This window comes from Cetorhinus maximus, chromosome 2 (assembly GCF_964194155.1).
Source record: "Cetorhinus maximus chromosome 2, sCetMax3.hap1.1, whole genome shotgun sequence".
Taxonomy (NCBI): Eukaryota; Metazoa; Chordata; class Chondrichthyes; order Lamniformes; family Cetorhinidae; genus Cetorhinus; species Cetorhinus maximus.
This window is the reverse complement of record NC_135880.1, coordinates 62,891,805-62,913,488: the sequence shown is the minus strand read 5'-3', so window position 1 is coordinate 62,913,488 and position 21,684 is coordinate 62,891,805. Positions and strand designations below refer to the sequence as shown.

General features: G+C 43.3%; 1 protein-coding gene and 1 long non-coding RNA gene across 7 annotated transcripts in view; one reads left to right on the top strand and one right to left on the bottom strand.

The window, feature by feature from the left end:
• Window positions 1–1,226: 1,226 nt before the first annotated feature.
• On the bottom strand, window positions 1,227–8,284 carry LOC144694795 (uncharacterized). Its single transcript, XR_013579826.1, has 2 exons — window positions 8,162–8,284; window positions 1,227–1,465 (listed from the first exon to the last, which is right to left on the bottom strand). It is a non-coding gene; the product is annotated as an uncharacterized LOC144694795 (long non-coding RNA).
• The window catches only part of mctp1a (multiple C2 domains, transmembrane 1a), a 576,914-nt gene continuing 563,394 nt past the window's right edge, over window positions 8,165–21,684 (top strand). For 2 of the 6 annotated variants that reach the window (XM_078565337.1, XM_078565331.1), the window contains exon 1: window positions 8,165–8,278. In XM_078565337.1, the coding sequence (XP_078421463.1) occupies window positions 8,252–8,278 (27 nt within the window). In that variant the 5' untranslated portion in view covers window positions 8,165–8,251. Of the gene's footprint in view, window positions 8,279–8,531; window positions 8,686–13,378; window positions 13,521–19,783; window positions 19,810–21,684 lie in introns of those variants that run through there. The other 4 variants (XM_078565368.1, XM_078565342.1, XM_078565351.1 and 1 more) reach the window with 3 other exon arrangements.

Below are 21,684 nucleotides of genomic sequence, written 5' to 3'. Positions count from 1 at the left end.
ACCTACGCTATCAATTTTTTAATCATTCAAAACACCAATTATTTTTTTTTCAGGCTGTAAGACCACTGCTATACATCATGCAGCTGTTACTTGAAGGTTTCAGTTTTCAGGCATTAAACTGCATGGGCCATAATCCTGGCAGTAATGCTGGATTTGTGCTTACCAGCAGTATCCAGTACTGTACGTCAGAGGGTTTGCAGGGTTAGTGTGAGGGTAGCTCATTGCATAAGACCATTGAGTATCCAATACAGGCACACCTCAGGTAACTTTCCCAGTTCCATGTAGCCAGAAACCCTGGCACCTGACCATCATCAGAGATGCCTAAACTTCCCTTCCCTTCCCAGGGAAACCACATACAGTTCCCATTCAAAAGATGTTTCTTATAGGCTTTCTCAGCTTTGCAGCTCCCCTGCCCTGACTTGGCCAGCCTTGTGTTGCATAGCTGGAAGCTTCAGCCCTTACAAAGCAAACTCCTGCTCCAAATTATGATTAGGACTCAGTGTACCTAGGTCCTGGCCTTTTTCTGAGCTGTTCCAGTGAAGTCCTCCAGTGAAGAATGTTATTCTTTCATGGGATGTGACTTTGGTGGCAAGGCCAAGATTTGTTGCCCATTCCTAATTGCCCTTGAGAATTTGACACCTCAATTCTTAGTAATGCAGTATCAGTTGATAATTTCAAAGAAATGAAGTGGATTTGGAAATGCATTGCTATTCACAAGATCTGACAGCAATCAAAAGACCTAATGTAACCCCAGGTTAGGAGGCCAGAGTTAACTTGAGTGGAAATCTGCTATATCAAAGATGGTGAATTCCTAAAATAATTGGAAATGGTATAAGTATGAATATACAGAGCTATTCAAGGCCATTGTGATCCATCTGGTTAGTCTCAAATTTCAAAAAATCTATATCATGCAATATTTGTTCTATCCCCTTCAATCACTTTTTATGCCAAATATCTTCTAACCAGTTCCCTGTTGAATCTGTTAGTACTGTCTGACTGCCTGTCTTTACTGACTTCCTGGACCGTCTGATGCTATATGGGGCCATAAAAAGTAAAAAAGGACCTGAAAAGAAATTTTAACATCTAGTAAGTGACCTTGAAGCCATTTCAGGGCTTCTCCTCAGTGTTTGCTTTAATGTTGAAAGAAAAGTTGCAGAAAACCTGGAAAAAACAACTGCTGGTATGCATCTTTCTTTAGAAATATATAATTCATTCATGTGAATGGGCATCGCTGAAAAGGCCACATTTATTGTTGATCTCTAAAAGTCCTTGGGAAGTAGTCACAGGGCTGCAGTCTTGAACTCCTTCAGTCTGTGTGGTGAAAGTACACCAACAGTGCCATTAGGTAGAAAATTCCAAGATTTTGATCCAGCAATGATGAAGAAATGGCGATATTGTTCTAAGTCAGGCTGGTGTGTGACTTGGCGAGAACTTGGTGGTGCTCCATGCATCTGCTACTCTTGTCCTTGAAGAAAGAAATGGAAGGAACAAGCAGAAAAGTCAATGTGCTTTGCATATTCAATTCTATAATGTGTGATTCCAGATAAGCATCTGCTTTCTATTTTTCTTCAGGTTTCATGTTTTGAGTATGATATCTTTAATAAAATGTTTGAATGATAGCTAGAAATACAAATACCCCAGCCAAGATTTATGAAGTTTCACAGAAAAGCTAAACTGTTTGTTGTATTTTACTCATGCCTTTATTGCTTTTTATTTCTCTTTTCAATGATTGACTCAGATTTTCATCATAGTTTGGGTTATTTCACTACTTAAACTACAGATATTTGTGTAAGACCAAATAAATGCACCTGACCAAGCAACCAAAAAGTCCCTCCCCACGCACAAACATAAGGATACCGGTGAATATATGTTGAATTATGAACTGAACATAACTATAATGATGAGATTTTGCTTTAAACCAAAATTAAAGTCTATATCCATGTAAAAGTTTATATTAGTTTTTCAGGGTTAAAAGCCACCGGCTGCCCCACTCACTTAACCTCAGCATTCCCCCCGGGACTCCTTCACACACTCACCAGGAATGCCCTGGTGTCAATCTGCTTGTCCATGGGGAGCTGCTTTAGCTCCATTAACGTCACCATCACAGACAGCCCAACTTATAGCGCTTCCCGAAGAGGCACAGCTTGGACCAAATAATCTGCTGATCTCACCCCACCACAGTGGGGCTGGGAAGTAAACATTGCAATTTATCAGACTGCAGCAGACTGGATTCTGCCAGGTTACACTAATCTGTGTCATTGCAGTGTGCGACGGACAGCTGGCTAATCAGTGAATTCATCCAGTATATGATAAAAACAAAAAACTGCGGGTTCTGGAAATCCAAAACAAAAACAGAAATACCTGGAAAAACTCCGCAGGTCTGGCAGCATTGGCGGAGAAGAACAAAGTTGACGTTTCGAGTCCTGTTCTGTTGAAGGGTCATGAGGACTCGAAACGTCAACTTTGTTCTTCTCCGCCGATGCTGCCAGACCTGCTGAGTTTTTCCAGGTATTTCTGTTTTTGTTCATCTAGTATATGCACTGGACGCTGTGTGGGCCCAAATTAACCATGAATTTAAACCCCTCAAAATATTACTCGTATAAAAGTAGACCCTTAACTTTTTGCCTAAAAAATTGGTTTCAAAAATTCGGCTTTTACACATGTATATACAGTAATCTCATTTTCACCAAATGAATAAATAAGCAATAATTTGCTTTGCCTATAGGTGCCAGTTGATTATTGGATTTTGGCTAAAGTGGATACAGTAGCACAGTGGTTATACTACTGGACTAGTAACCCATAGAGACTTGGACTGATGATTTTGAGACACAAGTTAAATCTCACCATGACATTTTGTGAACTGAATTCAGTTACTTAAACAAATTTGGGATAGAAGGCTAGGGCTGGATTTTACGTGCCCCCCCCCCCCCCCCCACCGGCACGTTTTAGCGGGTGGACATGTAAAATAGGGCAGGTGCTAGCTTTGGGGGCGCGCCCTTTGCACTTCGGGTGGGCAGTCTCCCTAAGATAGAACCCCACAACTTTCTCCTTACCTGCCTGCTCTCCAAAACCCATTACCCCGACCTTCCCCAGTTCCCTAAACCCTCCCCGCCCAATACCCCAGACTTACCTCACTCCGGGATCCATTGGGCCTTCTTCTTGGGACTAGTTGCAGTCCTGGAAGCACCCACTAATGAGATCTTGGCACTGGCAGGATTGCTGGAGCCCCGGCAGCTCCCAAGGGCAGGACTTGTTCTGCAATCCTACTCTCCACCAATTTAGCCTTCCGGCAGTGTGTAATGGCTGCAGGGCGGGCTGACATGAATTTCCTTCATGTTAGTAATGGTGGCCATAAAGCTATTAAATTGTTGTAAAAACCAAACAACTTTACTAATTCCTTCTAGGGATGGTAGCCTGCTGTCATTACCTGGTCTGTTCTAGACTCTGACTTGAGGCTCATATCAATTTGATTGACTCTTAATTGCCCTGAAAAATGGCTTTGCAATTCACTAAGGCAGTTCATGCCCATCTTCTCAATAGCAATTGGGGATGGGCAATAATAGGAACATAGGAACAAGAGGAGGCCATTTGACCCATCGAGCCTGCTCTGCTATTCAATTTGATCAGTTTTAAAAATTAATTCACGGTATGTGGGCTTCACTGGCTGGGACACCATTTATTGCCCATCCCTAGTTGCTCTTGAGAGGGTGGTGGTGAGCTGCCTTCTTGAACCACTGCTGTCCATGTGGTGTAGGCACACTCACAGTGCTATTAAGGAGGGAGTTCCAGGATTTTGACCCTGCGACAGTGAAGGAATGGCGATATATTTCCAAGCCAGGATGGTGAGTGACTTGGAGGGGAACTTCCAGGTGCTCCCATTTATCTGTTGCCCTTGTCCTTCAAGATGGTATGGGTTGTGGGTTTGGAAGGTGCTGTCTAAGGGGCCTGGTGAATTCCTGCAGTGCATCTTATTGATGGCACACACTGCTGCTACGGTGGTGGAGGGAATGAATATTTGTGGATGTGGCGCTATCAAGCGGTTGGCTTTGTCCTGGACAGTGTCAAGTTTCTTGAGTGTTGTGGGAGCTGCACTCATCCAGGCAAGTGGGGAGTATTCCATAACACACCTGACCTGTGCCTTGTAGATGGTAGACAGACTTTGGGGAGTCAGCAGGTGAGTTAAAGGCAAAATACTGCAGATGCTGAAAATCTGAAACAAACCAACAAATGCTGGAAAAACTCAACAGGTCTGACAGCATCTGTGGAGAGAAAGACAGAGTTAACATTTCAAGTCCGTATGGCTCTTCTTCAGAACTAAAGAGGGTTTAGTTCTGAAAAAGAGTCATACGGACTGGAAACTTTAAATCTGTCTTTGCCTCCACAGATGCTGTCATACCTGCTGAGTTTTTCCAGCAGGTGAGTTACTTGCCGCAGGATTCCTAGCCTCTGACCAGCTCTTGTAGCCACAGTATTTATGTGGCTAGTCCAGTTCAGTTCCTGGTCAATGGTAACCCCCAGGATGTTGATAGTGGGGGATTCAGTGATGGTAATTCCATTGAATGTCAAGGGGCATTGGTTACATTCTGTCTTGGTGGAAATGGTCATTGCCTGGCACTTGCGTGGTGCGAATGTTACTTGCCACTTGTCAGCCCAAGCCTGAATATTGTCCAGGTCTTGCTGCAATTGGACATGGACTGCTTCAGTATCTGAGGAGTTGCGAATGGTGCTGAGCATTGTGCAATCATCAGTGAACATCTCCACTTCTGACCTTATGGCGGAAGGAAGGTCATTGATGAAGCAGCTGAAGATGATTGGGCTGAGGACACTACCCTGAGGAACTCCTGCAGTGATGCCCTGGAGCTGAGATGACTGATCTAAAACAACCACAACTATCTTCCTTTGTGCTAGGTATGACTCCAACCAATGGAGAGTTTCCCCCAATTCCCATTGACTTCAGTTTTGCTAGGGCTCCTTGATGCCACACTTGGTCAAATGCTGTCTTGATGTCAAGGGCAGTCACTGTCACCTCACCTCTGAAGTTCAGCTCTTTTGTCTATGTTTGAACCAAGGCTGCAATGGGGTCAGGAGCTGAGTGGCCCTGGCTGAACCCAAACTGGGCATCAGTGAGCAGGTTATTACTAAGCAAGTGCCGCTCGATAGCACTGTTGATGACCCCTTCCATTACTTTGCTGATGACGGAGAACAGACTGCTGGGGCGGTAATTGGCCAGGTTGGATTTGTCCTGCTTTTTGTGTACAGGACATACCTGGGCAATTTTCCACATAGCTGGGTAGATGCCAGTGTTGTAGCTGTACTGGAACAGCTTGGCTAGGAGTGTGGCAAGTTCTGGAGCACAAGTCTTCAGTACTATTGCCGGAATATTGTCAGGGTCCATAGGCTTTGCACTGTCCAGTGCCTTCAGCCGTCTCTTGATATGACGTGGAGTGAATCGAATTGGCTGACGAGTGGCATCTGTGATACTGGGGACCTCTGGTGGAGGCTGAGATCGATCATCCACTCAGCATTTCTGGCTGAAGATTGTAACAAATGCCTCAGCTTTATCTTTTGCACAGATGTGCTGGGCTCCCCCTTCTTTGGGGATGGGGATATTTATGGAGTCTGCTTCTCCACCAGTGGGTTGTTTAATTTTCCACCACCGTTCATGACTGGATGTGGCAGGATTGCAGAGCTTAGACCTGATCTGTTGGTTGTGGGATCGCTTAGCTCTGTCTAACACTTGCTGGTTATGCTGTTTAGCATGCAAGTAGTCCTGTGCTATAGCTTCACCAGGTTTAGGTATGCCTGGTGCTGCTCCTGTCATACCCTCCTGCAGTCTTCTTTGAACTAGGGTTGATCCCCTGGTTTGGTAGTAATGGTGGAGTGGGGGATATGCCGGGCCATGAGGTTGTGTTCGAGTACAATTCTGCTGCTGCTGGTGGCCCACAGCACCTCATGGATGCCCAGTCTTGAGTTGCTAGATCTGTTCGAAATCTACCCCATTTAGCAAGGTGGTAGTGCTACACAACACGATGGAGGATATCCTCAATGTGAAGGCGGCACTTTGTCTCCACAGTGACTATGTGGTGGTCACTCCTATCAACACTGTCATGGACAGATGCATCTGTACCAGGCATGTTGGTAAGGATGAGGTCAAGTATGTTTTTTCCCTCTTGTTGGTTCCCTCAACACCTGCCACAGACCCAGTCTAGCAGCTTTCTCCTTTAGGACTCAGCCAGCTCGGTCCTGCCGAGCCACTCTTGGTGATGGGCATTGAAGTACCCCACCTATGGTTAATCATATACCTCAATGTCACCTTCCCACACTATCCCCATATCCCTTGATGTCATTGCTCTCCAGAAATCTGTTGATTTCTGTCTTGAACATGCTCAATGATTGAGCTTCCACAGCACTCTGGGGTAGAGAATACTAAAGATTCACCACCCCCGAATGAAGAAATTCCTCCTCATCTAATTCTTAAATGGCCAACGTTTTATTCTGAGTCTTGTGTCCTCTGGTTTTACACTCACCAGCCAGGGATAACATCTTATCTACATCCACTCCATCATGCCTTGTAAGAATTTTGTAAGTTTCAATGAGGTCACACCTCATTCTTCAGAACTCTAGGGAATACAGACCCAGTCTCCCAATCTCTCCTCATAAAATAATTCCACCATCCCAGGGATTAAGCTGGTGAACCTCCAATGCATTCCTTCTATGGCAAGTATATCCTTCCTTAGATAAGGGGACCAAAACTGTGTGCAATACACCAGGTGTGGTCTCACCAAAGCTCTGTATAACTGCAGCAAGACATCTTAACTTCTGCACTCAAATCTCCTCGCAATGAAGGCCAACATACCATTTGCCTTCCTAATTGCTTGCTGCACCTGCATGCTAGGTTTTAGTGACTCATGAACAAGGACACCCAGATCCTTTTGGACACCTGCACTTCCCAAACTCTCACCATTTAAGAAATGCTCTGCCGTCTTGTTTTTTCTACTAAAGTGAATAACTTCACACATTTTGGCATTATATTCCATCTGCCATGTTCTAGTCCTTTCACTTAGCTTGTCCTAGTCCTCTTAAAGCCTCCTCATAACTTATGTTTCCACACAGTTTGGTGTGATCAGTAAATTTGGAAATATTACAATTGGTCCCCACATCCAAATCATTTATATAGATTGTGAACAGCTGTGGATCTAGCATGGATCCTTAGGGTACCCCACCAGTAACAACCTGCCATCCTGAGAATGAACCATTTATTTCTACTGTCTTTCTGTCTGCAAACCAATTCTCCATCCATACTAGTGTATTTTTCCCCGATCCCACGTGCTCTAATTTTATTTACTAATCTCCTGTGTGGGACCTTATCAGAAGTCTTCTGGAAATCCAAATACACCGCATCCAGTGGTTCTCCTTTATCAATGCTACAAACAACATCCTCAAAAACTCCCAAGTTTTTCGTTCATGATTTCCCTTTCATAATTCCATGTTGAATCTGCCAAATGTTACAATTCTTTTCTAAATAGGCAGTTATAACATCTTTTGTAATAGATTCTAACATTTTCCCTACTACTGATATCAGGCTAATAGGTCTGTAGTTCTCCATTCTCCCTCTTCCTTCCTTCTTAAATAGTGGGATTACATTTGCTGCATCCCAGTGTGCAGGAACCTTCCCAGAATCGATAGAATTTTGAAAGATAATCACCAATACATCCACTATCTCTCTTGCCACTTCTTTCAACACTCTGGGATGAAGCAAATCTGGTCCAGGGGATTTATCAACTTTCAATTACTACCTCTTTACTAATGTAGCTGTCCAGTGATGCCCACATTCTGTGAATGAATAGAAGATAATTGGATAAAGAAAGGATTTTAAATATATATATTTTAGTCAATTGCCATTTCATTAGAATTTGAGCCACAAGTTAAACACTGTTCAGATCAACAGAAGGTAAAGGTAAAGTACATCCTGATATTCCTTATCTTTTGAAGTGCTCCTGTGTCCTTTGTTGTTTTTTATTGTTCTTAATCAAGCTATAAGGTTTCAACATGAGGGGAAGATTCTTTCTGTGCTCTAACGTCTCCCTCATCTCCTCTCCATAGTTGGGTGTGGAGAGGACTGGGGTTGGTAACACGCAATACATTAGTTGTGATTACCCACGGTAGTGACTGCAGCAGGCAGCTCTCATTATCGATACAATCCTATAGTGGGTTTTGTCTGGGCTTCACTGCATCGTGCGGGGATGCCAGAATGATTTTCCCTCTCACCCACACTAAGGTAAACACCGTGTATATCACTTGTCTAGTTTATGTTGACGAATGACCCGAAGGGACCATTTTTCAGGCAGTCGGTTAACCTAACTACCTTAGTGAGTCACTGTCGTTGACTCGCGTTGGGTTTGGATCGGGAGCCTGTAAATAATACGACTAAAACGGAATTATATGTAAGGGGGCTGAAATTAACCCCAGAGGGCTAGTGAACCTTTAGGAAACTGCAAATCGACTTTGCAGCTCTTGCCTGAGGGCGGGAGATAAGGAGGTTGATGCAGATGGAATATCATAAACTCGCCGCTGTTAAGAAGGTTGTCAGTGTGACTCACGTATTTGAGTGGAACTTCATTTCTTTAATATATTGGGGAGGGGTGGAGGTGGTTGCTGTCAGTTCGGCTCAGCAGCATTCCCACAGTAAGTACAGTTTTGTCACCAGCTGGTGTTCTTTTTTCTTGAAATATGTAAAGCATTTGTACTTTTTTTTCTAATTAAACATGATTTCTTTACATGCTTGAAATGACTTGGGTAATAAACTTCCAACTTACGTTAAGCATTTTCTTTACAGTCCAGGGAAAAGAAATTATCCGGTAGGGTTATTGATTCATAGAGCACATAACTGCTTAATTAACAAGAATAGATTTTGTCGATTCATGGAAAAACCTATTATTTTTTTCTCTATTGAGCACATCCACAGAACATGCCAATGAGCTACTGTGCCAGACTAATGAGGCGTGCTTTTTCTAACAGCATTATTTTCAAACTCACGCTTGTAAAATAACAAGGACTTCAGTTAAACTGACACTGAGGTTTGTTTTAGGGGTGCCATGATACCAAAGTAGCAGCTTATTCCTGCAGCCCAATCTGTCCATAGAACATACTAAAGCCAAGCAATATGCACCCCCTTTACCAGCCACTCCCCCCCCCCGCCTCCGCCTCCGTTCACGTTTAAATACTGTATAGCTATTGGGTTAGACTCTCCTGGTGCTAACTTAACGCCCTCTCCTGGTGAACAAAATGCTAATTGAGGTGCTTTTCTAATCCAGGCTCCAGCTCGTTGTTTCAAAAATGACCATGTTTAAGTACCAAAAATAATTCAGTTGTGTAATAAACTTGGTGTATCGGACAAGTTTCTTGTTGGAAACAGTAAACTTTATTTACACGCTTCCTGATGAAGCTACATGCTGGAATAAGGTCCATGACTAGAAAGTTCCACCCCTAAATTACCCACACTTAGGGCTGATTCGTATGTACAGTGACATGATCCCCAAAACAGTATGAAAGGAGATTTTTTGAGGCAGGGGCACAATTGAAAAAAGAGAAGTGTACGTTCCAAGTAACTGAAGTCACTTATTTGGGTCATCGAGTGGATGCCCTAGGTTTGCATCCAGTAGAGGAGAAAGTCAGGCGCCCTCTCCTACCAATTATAATCACTACATTCCTCCCCCTTTAATTTTGTTTTATGTCTCTTATTTACAAGAATACCTCAATCCATAGCATATACAAAAAATACACTTCATATGATTATAGATTAAGTCTCTTAGGTGGTTTCCTGACTCAGTTAGAGAGACTCAGCTCTACGACTTGAGATTCTTCCACTGGATTGACTTGATCAGGAACTGCGGCATCAGGGACATCCTTAGACAATGGTAGTTTAGAATTATTTACTTCAGAGACATCAGGTATGCCTATTCTATGTTGACCTGGCACCTCAGGAATCAAAGGTTCAACTTCAATTTCGGGTGGAGTAACTGGTTTTTGGAGTGTCTCTCTACTTCTTAGATGATCCACATGTTTTCGAACAATCCGGTTTTCTCCTTCCACTTGGTATAACAAAGTTCTTTTTTCAGAGACAATTATGCCAGGAACCCAACTAGGTCCATTTCCAAAATTTCACATGAAAACTGTCTCTCCTACAGTAAATTTTTGAGCTTTACTGTGAATATTATGATTCACTTCCTGACTACGCTGGCTCTTCTCTACCTCCCCCTCTAAGTTAGGAGACACCAGACTCAACCTTGTACGGAGGCAGTGTTTCATAAGTAATTCAGATGGTGTTGAACCTGTAGTTGCATGAGGAGTTGTGCAGTAGTTGAGAGGAAATTGTGAAATCCGTGTTTCTAATGTTCCTTTGGTTGATTTCTTCATTCCTGTTTTAAAAGTTTGTACTGCTCTTTCTGCTAACTCTTTGGATGAGGGATGATATGGTGCTGTTTTGATATGTTTAATCCCACTTAAGTTCAACAATCTCTGGAATTCTGAACTAATGAAAGGTGTGCTGTTATCCGAAACAATAACTTCTGATAGGCCATGTACACTAAAACATTGGCGCAGCTTTTCTATAGTTGCACATGATCTCAGTGTTCTAACTTCATACACATCCATCCACTTAGAATGCACGTCGATGATCACTAAAAACACAATACCTGAAAATGGACCTATATGTCTATATGTAGTCTAACCCAGGGTCGACCAGGCCACTCCCACAGATGCAGTGTAGCTGAAACAGGCAACTACTGTTGTTGCTGACACTGGAGACAGAGTTTAACCATTTTTTCTATGTCACTTACTATACCTGGCCACCAGATATAGCTTCGTGCAAGCATTTTCATTTTTGAAATGCCTGGATGCACACTGTGAAGAGTAGTTCTCTTCCTTGTGAAGAGATGAAGACTCTTGCTCCCCACAACAGGATTCCATCTTGACAACTTAATTCAGTTTTATGGGCATAGAATGTTTTTATTTCTTCAGAGTTTTGTGGATTTGATCATCCTTGCAATGCCTGTTCTCGGACTCTTGATAAAATTGGATCCCGGTTGTCCAATTCTTTATCTGCTTCGCACAGACTTCACACAGCGAGGAATCCAGGAAATTCAACACAAGTACAACTTCTTGTGGCACTGGGGCATGTATAATGCTATCTGGCAAAGGAAGACATCTGAGGGCATCTGCATTTGCTTTATGCACACCTGGACAGTGCATAAAGATGTACTCATATGCCGGCAAAATCAAAGCCCATCTTTGAATCCTGGCAGAGGCTATTGGTGGAATTGCTTTACCTTCACTAAATAAACACATGAGTGGCTTGTGATCTGACACTATCGTGAAATGTCAACCATGCAAATATTGATGGAATTTCTTGATTCCAAATATTACAAATAAGCCTTCTTTTTCATGTTGTGAGTAACCCTTTTCGGTTGCAGACAGGATTCTGGAGACACATCCTTTTGGCCTTTTGGAACCATCTTCCATTTTGTGTGACAACACTGCTCCCACATCATAGGGAGATGCATCACAGATTAATATTAATTATTTTGATGCATCATAATGTGTGAACAAAAAGATGATTGTAATAACTTCTTGACTTTTATGAAGGCTTCTTCTTGTTGCATCTTCCATGACCATCTATGGTTCTTCTTCAATAATAAGTGTAAAGGTGCCAAAACTGTAGACAAATTTGGCAAGAAGCGACTGTAATAATTCATCATGCCCATAAAAGACTTGACTTCAGTGACATTGGAGAGGGTGCCTCCTTGATTGGCCTGACTTTCTCCTCTATTGGATGCAACCCCTGGGCATCCACTCGATGACCCAAATAAGTGACTTCAGTCACTTGGAAAGTACACTTCTCTTTTTTCAATCGTACCCCAGCCTCCAGAAATCTCCCTAAAAGCTCTTCTAGGTTGGCCAAATGTTTGGTTTCCGTTGATCCTGTGGTCAGGATGTCATCCAGGTACACAACAATTCAGGGAATTCCTTGTAGTGGGTGTTCCGTGGTTCTTTGGAAAACCATGCAGGCAGATGATACACAAAAGGGTAGGCTTGTAAATTGGCACAAGCCCTTGTGTGTGTTCATGCTTACATACCCGCTAGATGTGCTGTCCAGCTCTAGCTGTTGGTATGCATGGCTCATGTCCAGTTTGGTGTAGGATTTTCCTCCAGCTAGCTTAGCATTCAAATCTTCAATCCTCAGGATAGGATATTTATCTAATTTAGCAACCTTGTTCACCGTTAATTTGTAGTCTACGCAAATGTGAATAGTTTGATTTGGTTCATCACAGGGACTATGGGCGCTGCCTATTCTGAAAATTGGACTTGCTGAATTATTCCTAACTTCTCTATGCAGCACAATTCTGTATCCACCTTCTCTTTAGGGCGTAAGGCACAGGTCTGGCCTTAAAGAACTGGGATGTTGCCTCCGAATTTTTGTTGTAGGCTTTTATCTTTCCCAATTCATCAAGGAATACACTGTCATACTTTTTTAACATCTCAGGAATTCCTCCTGTTCTAACTTGAAAAATTTCTGACCAGTTGAGCTTAATTTGTTTTAACTAGTCGAGGCCCAGAAGACAAGGTCCTTCACCTGTTACAACAATCACTGGAAGCTGGGCTGTCTGTTGCCTGTAGGATACAGCTACAGAGGTGATGCCTTGCACCTGTGTTGCCTCTCCAATATATGTCTTCAACTGAGCTGTGGTTTGCTCCAGATTCAATGGCTGGCTACCTTCACTTTGGTATTTAAAGATGTATTCTCCCACTGTTGTGGTCGATGTGCCTGTGTCAACCTCCAAAACTAGAGACTTCCCATTTACTTGAAGGTTGACAGTGATTGGTTCAGTTTTCACTGCCTTGACATTGTATAGGGAATAAATATCAGTATCAGCAGCTTCTGGTTCACTTATATTGTGCACTTCAATCATCTTGGTCTGCTGTCTGATTGGCTGTCTTGATTTCGCCCTGCATTGCTTCATAACAGGCCCTTTTTTGTGACAGTAGTGGCATTCTTCTTCTTTAAATCTGCAGGTTTCTGGTACATGGTCACCCCTCATTGGTACCAAGTTAATTCCTGAATGATGCTTCCAGTATTCCTTTTGTTTCTTGAGTGGTAGAAACTGTTTCCCACTTTACGGTTTTCTCCCTGGTTTTCGCGCCACGCCCGGCGGTAGGTCCCCGCCCCAACTGAAGAACAGCGCCATGTTGTACTCTCTGCAAAGCCTGCTTAGGCTGAAGATGTGTCTTCACGAGGTCTACTGTCTCGTTAAAAGATTTGGAAATGTGCATGTTCGGGGCCGTCAGACTACGGATGAGCTTATATGTCTTGCTCCCACAGACACTTAGAAGAATTGTTTTCTACTTCTCCTCCGCTGTTATTTCATTTCCCACAAAGTAGAAACCTAGGCGCTCTATGTACTGACTCCAATCTTCTATGGACAAGTCATACGGGTCAATTTTGCCAAAGAGTGGCATGACTGGTGAGTTTACTTTTCTTTCTGCCCTTAAAAATCGATGTATTCACATTCAGGAAACAAGGTGAAGCATTGGAGCTATTTATCCTCATCGCCAAATGTAATAAACTTGGGGCAGAATCTTGCCCTTGTCGGGCGGGCTCGGCAGGGGCTGTCGGGAAGCTGGCCGCCGCCCGCAATCGAGGCTGGAAGGCGATTTCATGCTGGTGGCCCAATTAAGGCCCACCCAGCGTGAAATGTGAGTGGCAGCGCTCAGTGCTGCCTGTGTGGGCAGGAGGAGGAGGGTGAGCGTGAGCTTCAGAATCTCCCTGAGGCACAGAGCTGCCTCAGGGGCATGAAGAGTTGTAAAAAAAATAATAATAAAGAAATTAAAAATACTATAAAACATGTCCCCTCATGTGACTCTGTCACATGAGCAGAGACCTGTTATTTAAATTTTATTTAAATAAAAATACATTTTTATTTTATTTTTATTTGCTTTAGGAAACCGCAACCTGCCCGTGGATGAGGTTTCCTAAAAAGTGCAAAGGCCGCTTGTCTTTCTCGCCTGCCCGCCAACCGTAAGGTTGGACGGGCAATGAAAAATTTATTTTAATAGCCTTGTTAATGGCCTTAACAGGCCTTTTAATTGTCAGCGGGCATGCTGCCATCTCTGGCGCGCTCCCACCGACCGAAATATCGTGTGATGTCGGGACTCACCTGATGTCAATGCTCATCATCTTACGCCCGAGCGGGTTGGGCACTTGCCTGCCCGCCGAGCTAAAAATTTTGCCCTTGGTGTACCAGATAGGTTTGTTGTTAGGAACAGTAAACTTTATTTACAAAGCTCCTGATGAAGCTACATGCTTGAACAAGGTCCACGACTGGAAAGCTCTGCCCCTAGGATTACCCGTGCTTAGGGCTGATTCATCTGTACAGCCACGTGATCTCCAAAACAGTATGAAAGGTTTTACTTGCAATCACTACAAGCTGTTTCATCAATGCGATCAAAGCAAAGGTAGAATAATGGGCCATAATTAAATTTCCATGGGGTTGGGGAGGGGGGCACAGATGGTGGTGGTGAACATTTAGTATTTACTAATGGTCTCAATTTGACATTCAAACTCTGTTTTGCAAGGTTTAGCAGTACTGTTGAGAGGGTTTTTTTTGCTGTATGCAAAACCTGTAAGTTGTGGCTAGAGGTAGCCTATAACCTCATTCTGCACTTTTACCACATTCTTACTCTTTGTCACAACATACAGGTGTTCTTCATTTAGCTTACCCTCCAAACATATTCCTTCAAATCTGTTGGCCAACTTAGTTTCTACTAGGTTTCTCCAAGATTCAAACCACCAATTAATGGCACCTTGTATTTTTATAGTGCTTTTCATGTGTGAGGAGATGTATCAAAGTGCTTCACGTTGAGGATAAAACAATGGAAGTTGAGCAGGAGATGAAAAGAAAAAATGGAGGAGGATAGAATGATCATTGAAGGCAAAATTGAAGAGAAGGTTGAAATAGAGAGTGTAGTGGAGCCTGAATCACATGGAGAGTTTTCAAGCTGGAGTAGAACTTTATTAATGTGAGCTAGATTTCAGGTATCAAGATACTCCAAGATGAACTAATAGAAGGAGAGCCACGTTTGTGAAAAAGACAGTATTTTGTGGGGTATTACTGAGGAAAAGAATGATTGGAAGGTTTATTGGTGGATTATAGAAAATGAAGGGAGACTTGCTGTGGGGAATGGGAAGGATGTGGAATAATATGGAATGGAATAGAGATTTGAGCAATTAGCTTCAGAAGGGGTGAGCCATCAGGAGAAAGAAACGGTAGAGTGAGAATTATGCAGTTAGGGTGACTAGAGATTTTGGTGGAAGAACAGCAGTGGATGGGAGCAAGAACAGTTAGGGAAAAGAATGGGAACTGGAGAAGGACAGGAGGGGAGGTTTATCGAGGTGGGTGGGAGGTGCTAGGGTGCCAGCAATTATATATGGAACAAGAACAGATTATAACATTAAGGCCAGAATTTTTAGCTTGCTGGGCGACCAACCCGACCAAGTGTAAAACGACACGTGATGATGTCGGATGAGCATCTCAATTTCATCGTGCAATATTTCGGTCAGCGGGCACACACCGGAGTCGGCAGCAGGTGGGATGAGTTTTCCAACAGCAAATAAAAATAAAATAATAATATTAATATTTCATTTATAACATGCCCCTGCTCATGATCTGACAGATGAGTTTTTATAACAATCAGCAATGGCTTCACAGTCATCATCAGACTTTTAGTTCCAGATTTTTATTGTGGGATTCAAACCCAAGTCCCCAAAGCATTCCCCTGGGTCTCTGGAAGATTAGTCCAGTGACAGTACCACTATGCCACTGCCTCCCCCGCTTGCTTTTAGCTTGACTGGGCTCCTTGTTATGAATTTGTGGTTCTCCTCCCCAGATAGTTTTGGATAGGTGCTTGTAATTATATTTGGTCTCATGCCCAATATCACTCTTGGCACAGAATCACAATAGTGCCATCTCTGAGTAACTGATAACATTTCCAAATTCATTTCAAGTAGAGCTTTGGCAGCTATCTAAGAGAGAAACACTTTCATCACATCAGTTAGGACAGGAGCAAATCCGGACCAGAGTACAATGTAACCTGACAGCTCAACTTCAGCTCCAAAATTATAGTATAACAAATTGCAAATTCCCCTTTGTCCAAAATGAACCTGTTTTCCAGAACAACAAGGCTTCACAGGTGGCAATCTGGCTTCCACTTGTTGATTCCTCATGCTGAAAATAGGAGTTTATTGTGGGCACAAATCTGTCATACTGCCACATAGTAATTTGCATCAGCAAGTGGCCTAATTGGTCCCATGTTTTGCAAATCATTTGAAATTATTAAATTGTTCAAGAATTTCCTCCAGTGTTTGTGAGAAAACAGAGGAGACCTGGTGGATGATTTTAATCATAAATACATTAATAACTATTTTATAAATATCAAATCAGATAAAAACACAAGCAACTATCACCAAGAAAAAATTAAAGGGGCACTTGATGCAAACACAGTTACATAAATTATGCTGCAACACAATTTTAAGCTTTATATGTATGATGAAAATATTACACACTGCTTCTCAGTACTCTTCTCCTCAAGGAAGATGTTTTATTCTCAGGAATGATATGCTCTTTTGAAAAAAAGGATTTTTTTTTTAAAACAAGGCTGCTTTTAACCCAGCTAATCTTTAACTGTCATTCAGTTTTTTAAAATTCATTCACAGGATGTGGGCTTTGCTGGCTGGGCCTGCATTTATTGCCCACCCCTAGTTTCCCTTGAGCTGCTTTCTTGAACCGCTGCAGTCCATGTGATGTAGGTACACCCACAGTACTATTAGGAAGGAAGTTCCAGGATTTTGATTCAGCGACAGTGAAGGAACGAGATATATTTCCATGTCAGGATGGTGAGTTACTTGGAGGGGAACCTCCAGGTGCTGGTGTTCTCATGTGTCTGCTGCCCTTATCCTTCTAGATGGTAGTGGTCATGGGTTTGGAAGGTGCTGTCGAAGGAGCCTTGGTGAATTCTTGCAGTGCATCTTGTAGATGGTACACACTGCTGCTACTGTGTGTCGGTGGTGGAGGGAGTGAATGTTTGTGGATGTGGTGCCGATCAAGCAGGCTGCTTTGTCTTGGACGGTGTCCAGCTTCTTCAGTGTTGTGGGAGCTGCACCTATCCAGGCAAGTGGGGAGTATTCCATCACATTCCTGACTTGTGCATTGTAGATGGTGGGCAGGCTTTGGGGAGTCAGGAGGTGAGTTACTCATTGCAAGATTCCTAGCCTCGGACCTGCTCTTGTAGCCACAGTATTTATATGACTGGTCCAGTTCAGCTTTTGGTCAATGGTAACCCCCAGGATGTTGATAGTGGGGGATTCACTGATGGTAGTGCCGTTGAACATCAAGGGGCGATGATTGGATTCTCTCTTGTTGGAGACGGTCATTGCCTGACACTTATGTGGCGCGAATGTTACTTGCCACTTGTTAGCCCAAGCCTGGACATTGTCCAGGTCTTGCTGCATTTGGACATGGACTGCTTCAGTATCTGAGTAGTCATGAATGGTGCTGAACATTGTGCAATCATCAGTGAACATTCCCACTTCTGACCTTATGATGGAAGGAAGGTCATTGATGAAGCAGCTGAAGATGGTTGGGTCTAAGACACTACCCTGAGGAACTCCTGCAGTGATGTCCTGGAGCTGAGATGACTGACCTCCAACAACCACAACCATCTTCCTATGTGCTAGGTATGACTTCAACCAGCAGAGTTTTCCCCCTGATTCCCATTCACTCCAGTATTGCTAGGGCTCCTTGATGCCACACTCGGTCAAATGCTGCCTTGATGTAAAGGGTAGTCAGTCTCACCTCACGTCGGGAGTTCAGCTCTTTTGTCCATGTTTGAACCAAGGCTGTAATGAGGTCAGGAGATGAGTGGCCCTAGCAGAACCCAAACTGGGCATCCGTGAGCAGGCTATTGCTAAGCAAGTGCCGCTCAATAGCACTGTTGATGACCCCTTCCATTACTTTACTGATGATGGAGAGTAGACTGATGGAGCGGTAATTGGCCGGGTTGGAATTGTCTTGCTTTTTGTGTACAGGACATACCTGGGCAATTTTCCACATAGCCGGGTAGATGTCAGTGTTGTGGCTGTACTGGAACAGCTTGGCCAGGGGCGCAGCAAGTTCTGGAGCACAAGTCTTCAGTACTATTGCCGGAATATTGTCAGGGCCCATAGCCTTTGCAGTATCCAGTGCCTTCAGCCGTTTCCTGATATGACATGGAGTGAATCAAATTGGCTGAAGCCTGGCACCTGTGATGCTGGGGACCTCCGAAGGAGGCCAAGATGGATTATCCACTTGGCACTTCTGGCTGAAGATTGTTGTAAATGCTTCAGCCTTATCTTTTGCACTGCCGTGATGGGCTCCTCCATCATTGAGGATGGGAATATTTGTGGAGCTTCCTCCTCCATTGAGTTGTTTAATTGTCCACCACCATTCACGACTGGATGTTGCAGGACTGCAGAGCTTAGTTCTGATCCGTTGGTTGTGGGATCGCTTAGCTCTGCATATCACTTGCTGCTTATTTGGTATGCAAGTAGTCCTGTGTTATAGCTTCACCAGGTTGACACCTCACTTTTAGGTATGCCTGGTGCTGCTCCTGGCATGCCCTCCTGCACTCTTCATTGAACCAGGGTTGATCCCCTGGCTTGATAGCAATGCTAAAGTGGGGGATATGCCGGGCCATGAAGTTACAGATTGTATTCGACCACAAGTTGTTGCTTTATTTAACATAGAAAATATTTATAAAACATAATACTTAAGGTACGAAAACCCTGGCTTTGCACAGTGACCTGGAATAACATTGTATTATTTTTAGACTCTATTCATATGAAAGATAAGGCATAAGAAATAAGAGCAGGAGTTGGCCATATGACCCCTTGAACCTGCTCCACCATTTGATAATATCATGGCTGATGTTCAATTTCGACTTCACTTTCCTGCCCAATCTCTATTCCTTTTGATTCCCCTGGAGTCCAAAAATCTATCAATCTCTGCCTTAAATATACTTAATGACTGAGCATTCTCAGCCTTCTGGGTAGAGAATTCCAAAGATTCATAATGCTTTGAGTGAAGAGATTTCTCCTCACCTCAGTCCTAGATCCTTTAACCTGAGACTATAACCCCTAGTTCCAGAGTCTTCAGTCGGGGAAACAGCCTCTCAGTATCTACCCTGTCAAGGCCTCTCAGAACCTTATATGTTTCAATTAGATCACCTCTTGTTCCCTGAAGAGTATAGGCCTAGTCTACTCAATCTTTCCGCATAGAACACTCATCCCAGGAATCAATCTAGCATATCATCTTGACAGCCATCTAAGTTAACCATGTCCTTCCTTAGGTACAAAGACCAAAATTGTACACAGTACTTAAGGTGTGGTCTTACCAAAACTCTGTACAATTGCAGCAAGACTTCCTCACTCTTGTACTCCAATCCCCTTGCAATAAAGGCCAACACACCATTTGCCTTCCTAATTGCTTACTGTATCTGCAATTTAACTTCATGTACAAGGACACCCAAATCCCTCTGAACACCAATAATTAATTGTTCCTTATCATTTAAAATATATTCTGTTTTCTATTCTTCCTTCTGAAGAGAATAACCTCATGCTTCTTTACATCATACTCCAACTACCAACTTCTTGCCCACTCACCTAACCTATCTGTATCCCTTTACAGACTCTGCAAGCTGAATTTTCCCAGGCCCTTGGAGGTGGGTATGGAAGTTAGGAGGTTGGGGGGCGTGGAGGGTGGTGTTGGGGGGAGGCATGGGGAACAACAAGCAAATTCAGAAAAATGTCATTGCTGATGAGTTCCAGTCTCCATCTGCTTTTCCCAGGGGCGCTCTGGGTCTGATGCCAGGTGGTGGAATGCCAGTTAAGGTTGTTGAGTGACTAATTAACAGCAGCTATTAAAATCAGCAATCTTAATGAGTCACACGGGCCCCCCCCCAATGGGTCAGCCCCTTGGCAACTAAGAGGAGGCAGATTCACAAAGGGAGGTCGGAGCTGGGTGAGAACTAAAGGAATTTTAATTGTTACTAACGAAAATAGCAAGGCTGCTGTTTTCCCGTGCTGCTGCTTTGCCTTAGAATGAGGAGTTCCTGGAGTCAGATGTCTCCGATCATCATGGGACTGATGTAGTGACAGCTGTTCTCCTGATATTGATCATGCCCCCATTACTCCCCTCCTCCTCCTACTGTGGCACTCTCACTGGTGACACAATGAGGGCTGCTGGCCCCCCTTGCAGTGGGTTATGTTGTATCCTCCTCCCACCTCCAAACCTGCCTGTTGTCCCTAATGGATGACGAATGCCTGCTAATTGACCATCTCCCATAACATTAAGCTGGCAGATATGCTGTGTCAGTGAGCAGGATCGGGACCCGGTCATTCTGAATATTTTCAACATTAGGAAAATTCAGCCCTTTGTGTCCTCCTCACTCCATCCCTTCACTTAAGTAATTAGTATATATTATGAATTGCTGAGGCCACAGTCCTGATTCTTGCAGCACCCCATTAGTACAGTGATGTCTAATAGAATTTTGATGCTAGCTAAATGTTCACCAGATGATACAAAATATATACAAAGGATGGGGTGAATCTTGGAACAATATCCCAGAGATGAATTGGGATTGAGGGACAGGACTGAAGTGAGCAGTAATGCACTGCCTTTCGACAGCAGCTCTGTCAGGGAATACTTTTAGTAGCAGCAATTAATCACTATACAACATCTAGTTATATTGTAGCAACTAAAACATTTCAACATGTTTTCACTTCTTTCAATGGGGATCTCTTTACCATCTGCCTTGCTACAACTAAGCTGCAGCTTTCTAATGTTAAGGATTATTTTTTCTGCAGGATTTTCTACTTACTTTTGACGTGGCCACAGATTGTGCCAGACAGAGTCTGGAGCCACATCCTCAGTCAAATGGGCTGTTGCAGGGTCCTACTGTCCATCTGATTATAATCTCTCTCCTGATGAAGGGTATCAATTCGCCACATGTCTGTGGCCAATCCACCATTTATGGCAAGTGGCGGACATATTTCACAGCACTGTACAGCACACCCTGAAAGTGACCACTTTATTCCTACTCTCTGTTTTCCACACTTTAATGAATCCTTTATCCATGCTGATATATTTCCCCAACTACAAGAGTCCTTATCATGTGCAATAACCTTTCTCGTGGTACTTTACCAAATACCTTTTGAAAGTCCAAATATAGTCCGTTGAATATATGGATAGAAGTCATGGTTCCCCTTTATCTATTCTGCTATAGTTTTGCCCTCAGCAAGTGAAGAGGGCACTCAACAGAGTGCATACTTCTGCCACACTTTGTTAACTCAATGTTAAACTACGTCATAACATTTATGTATATCCAGCTGATCTTTTGAGCAATAAAGCATGCCAATATAATTGATAATCGGGCTCATTTAAACTTCTGGTCAGTGGTAAGCCCAGGATGTTGATAGTAGAGTATTCAGCAATGATAATGCTATTGACTGTCAGGGGGAAGTGGTTAGATTCTCTCTTTACAGAGATGGTCATTGCCTGGCACTTATTACTTGCCACATATCAGGCCAAACCTGCA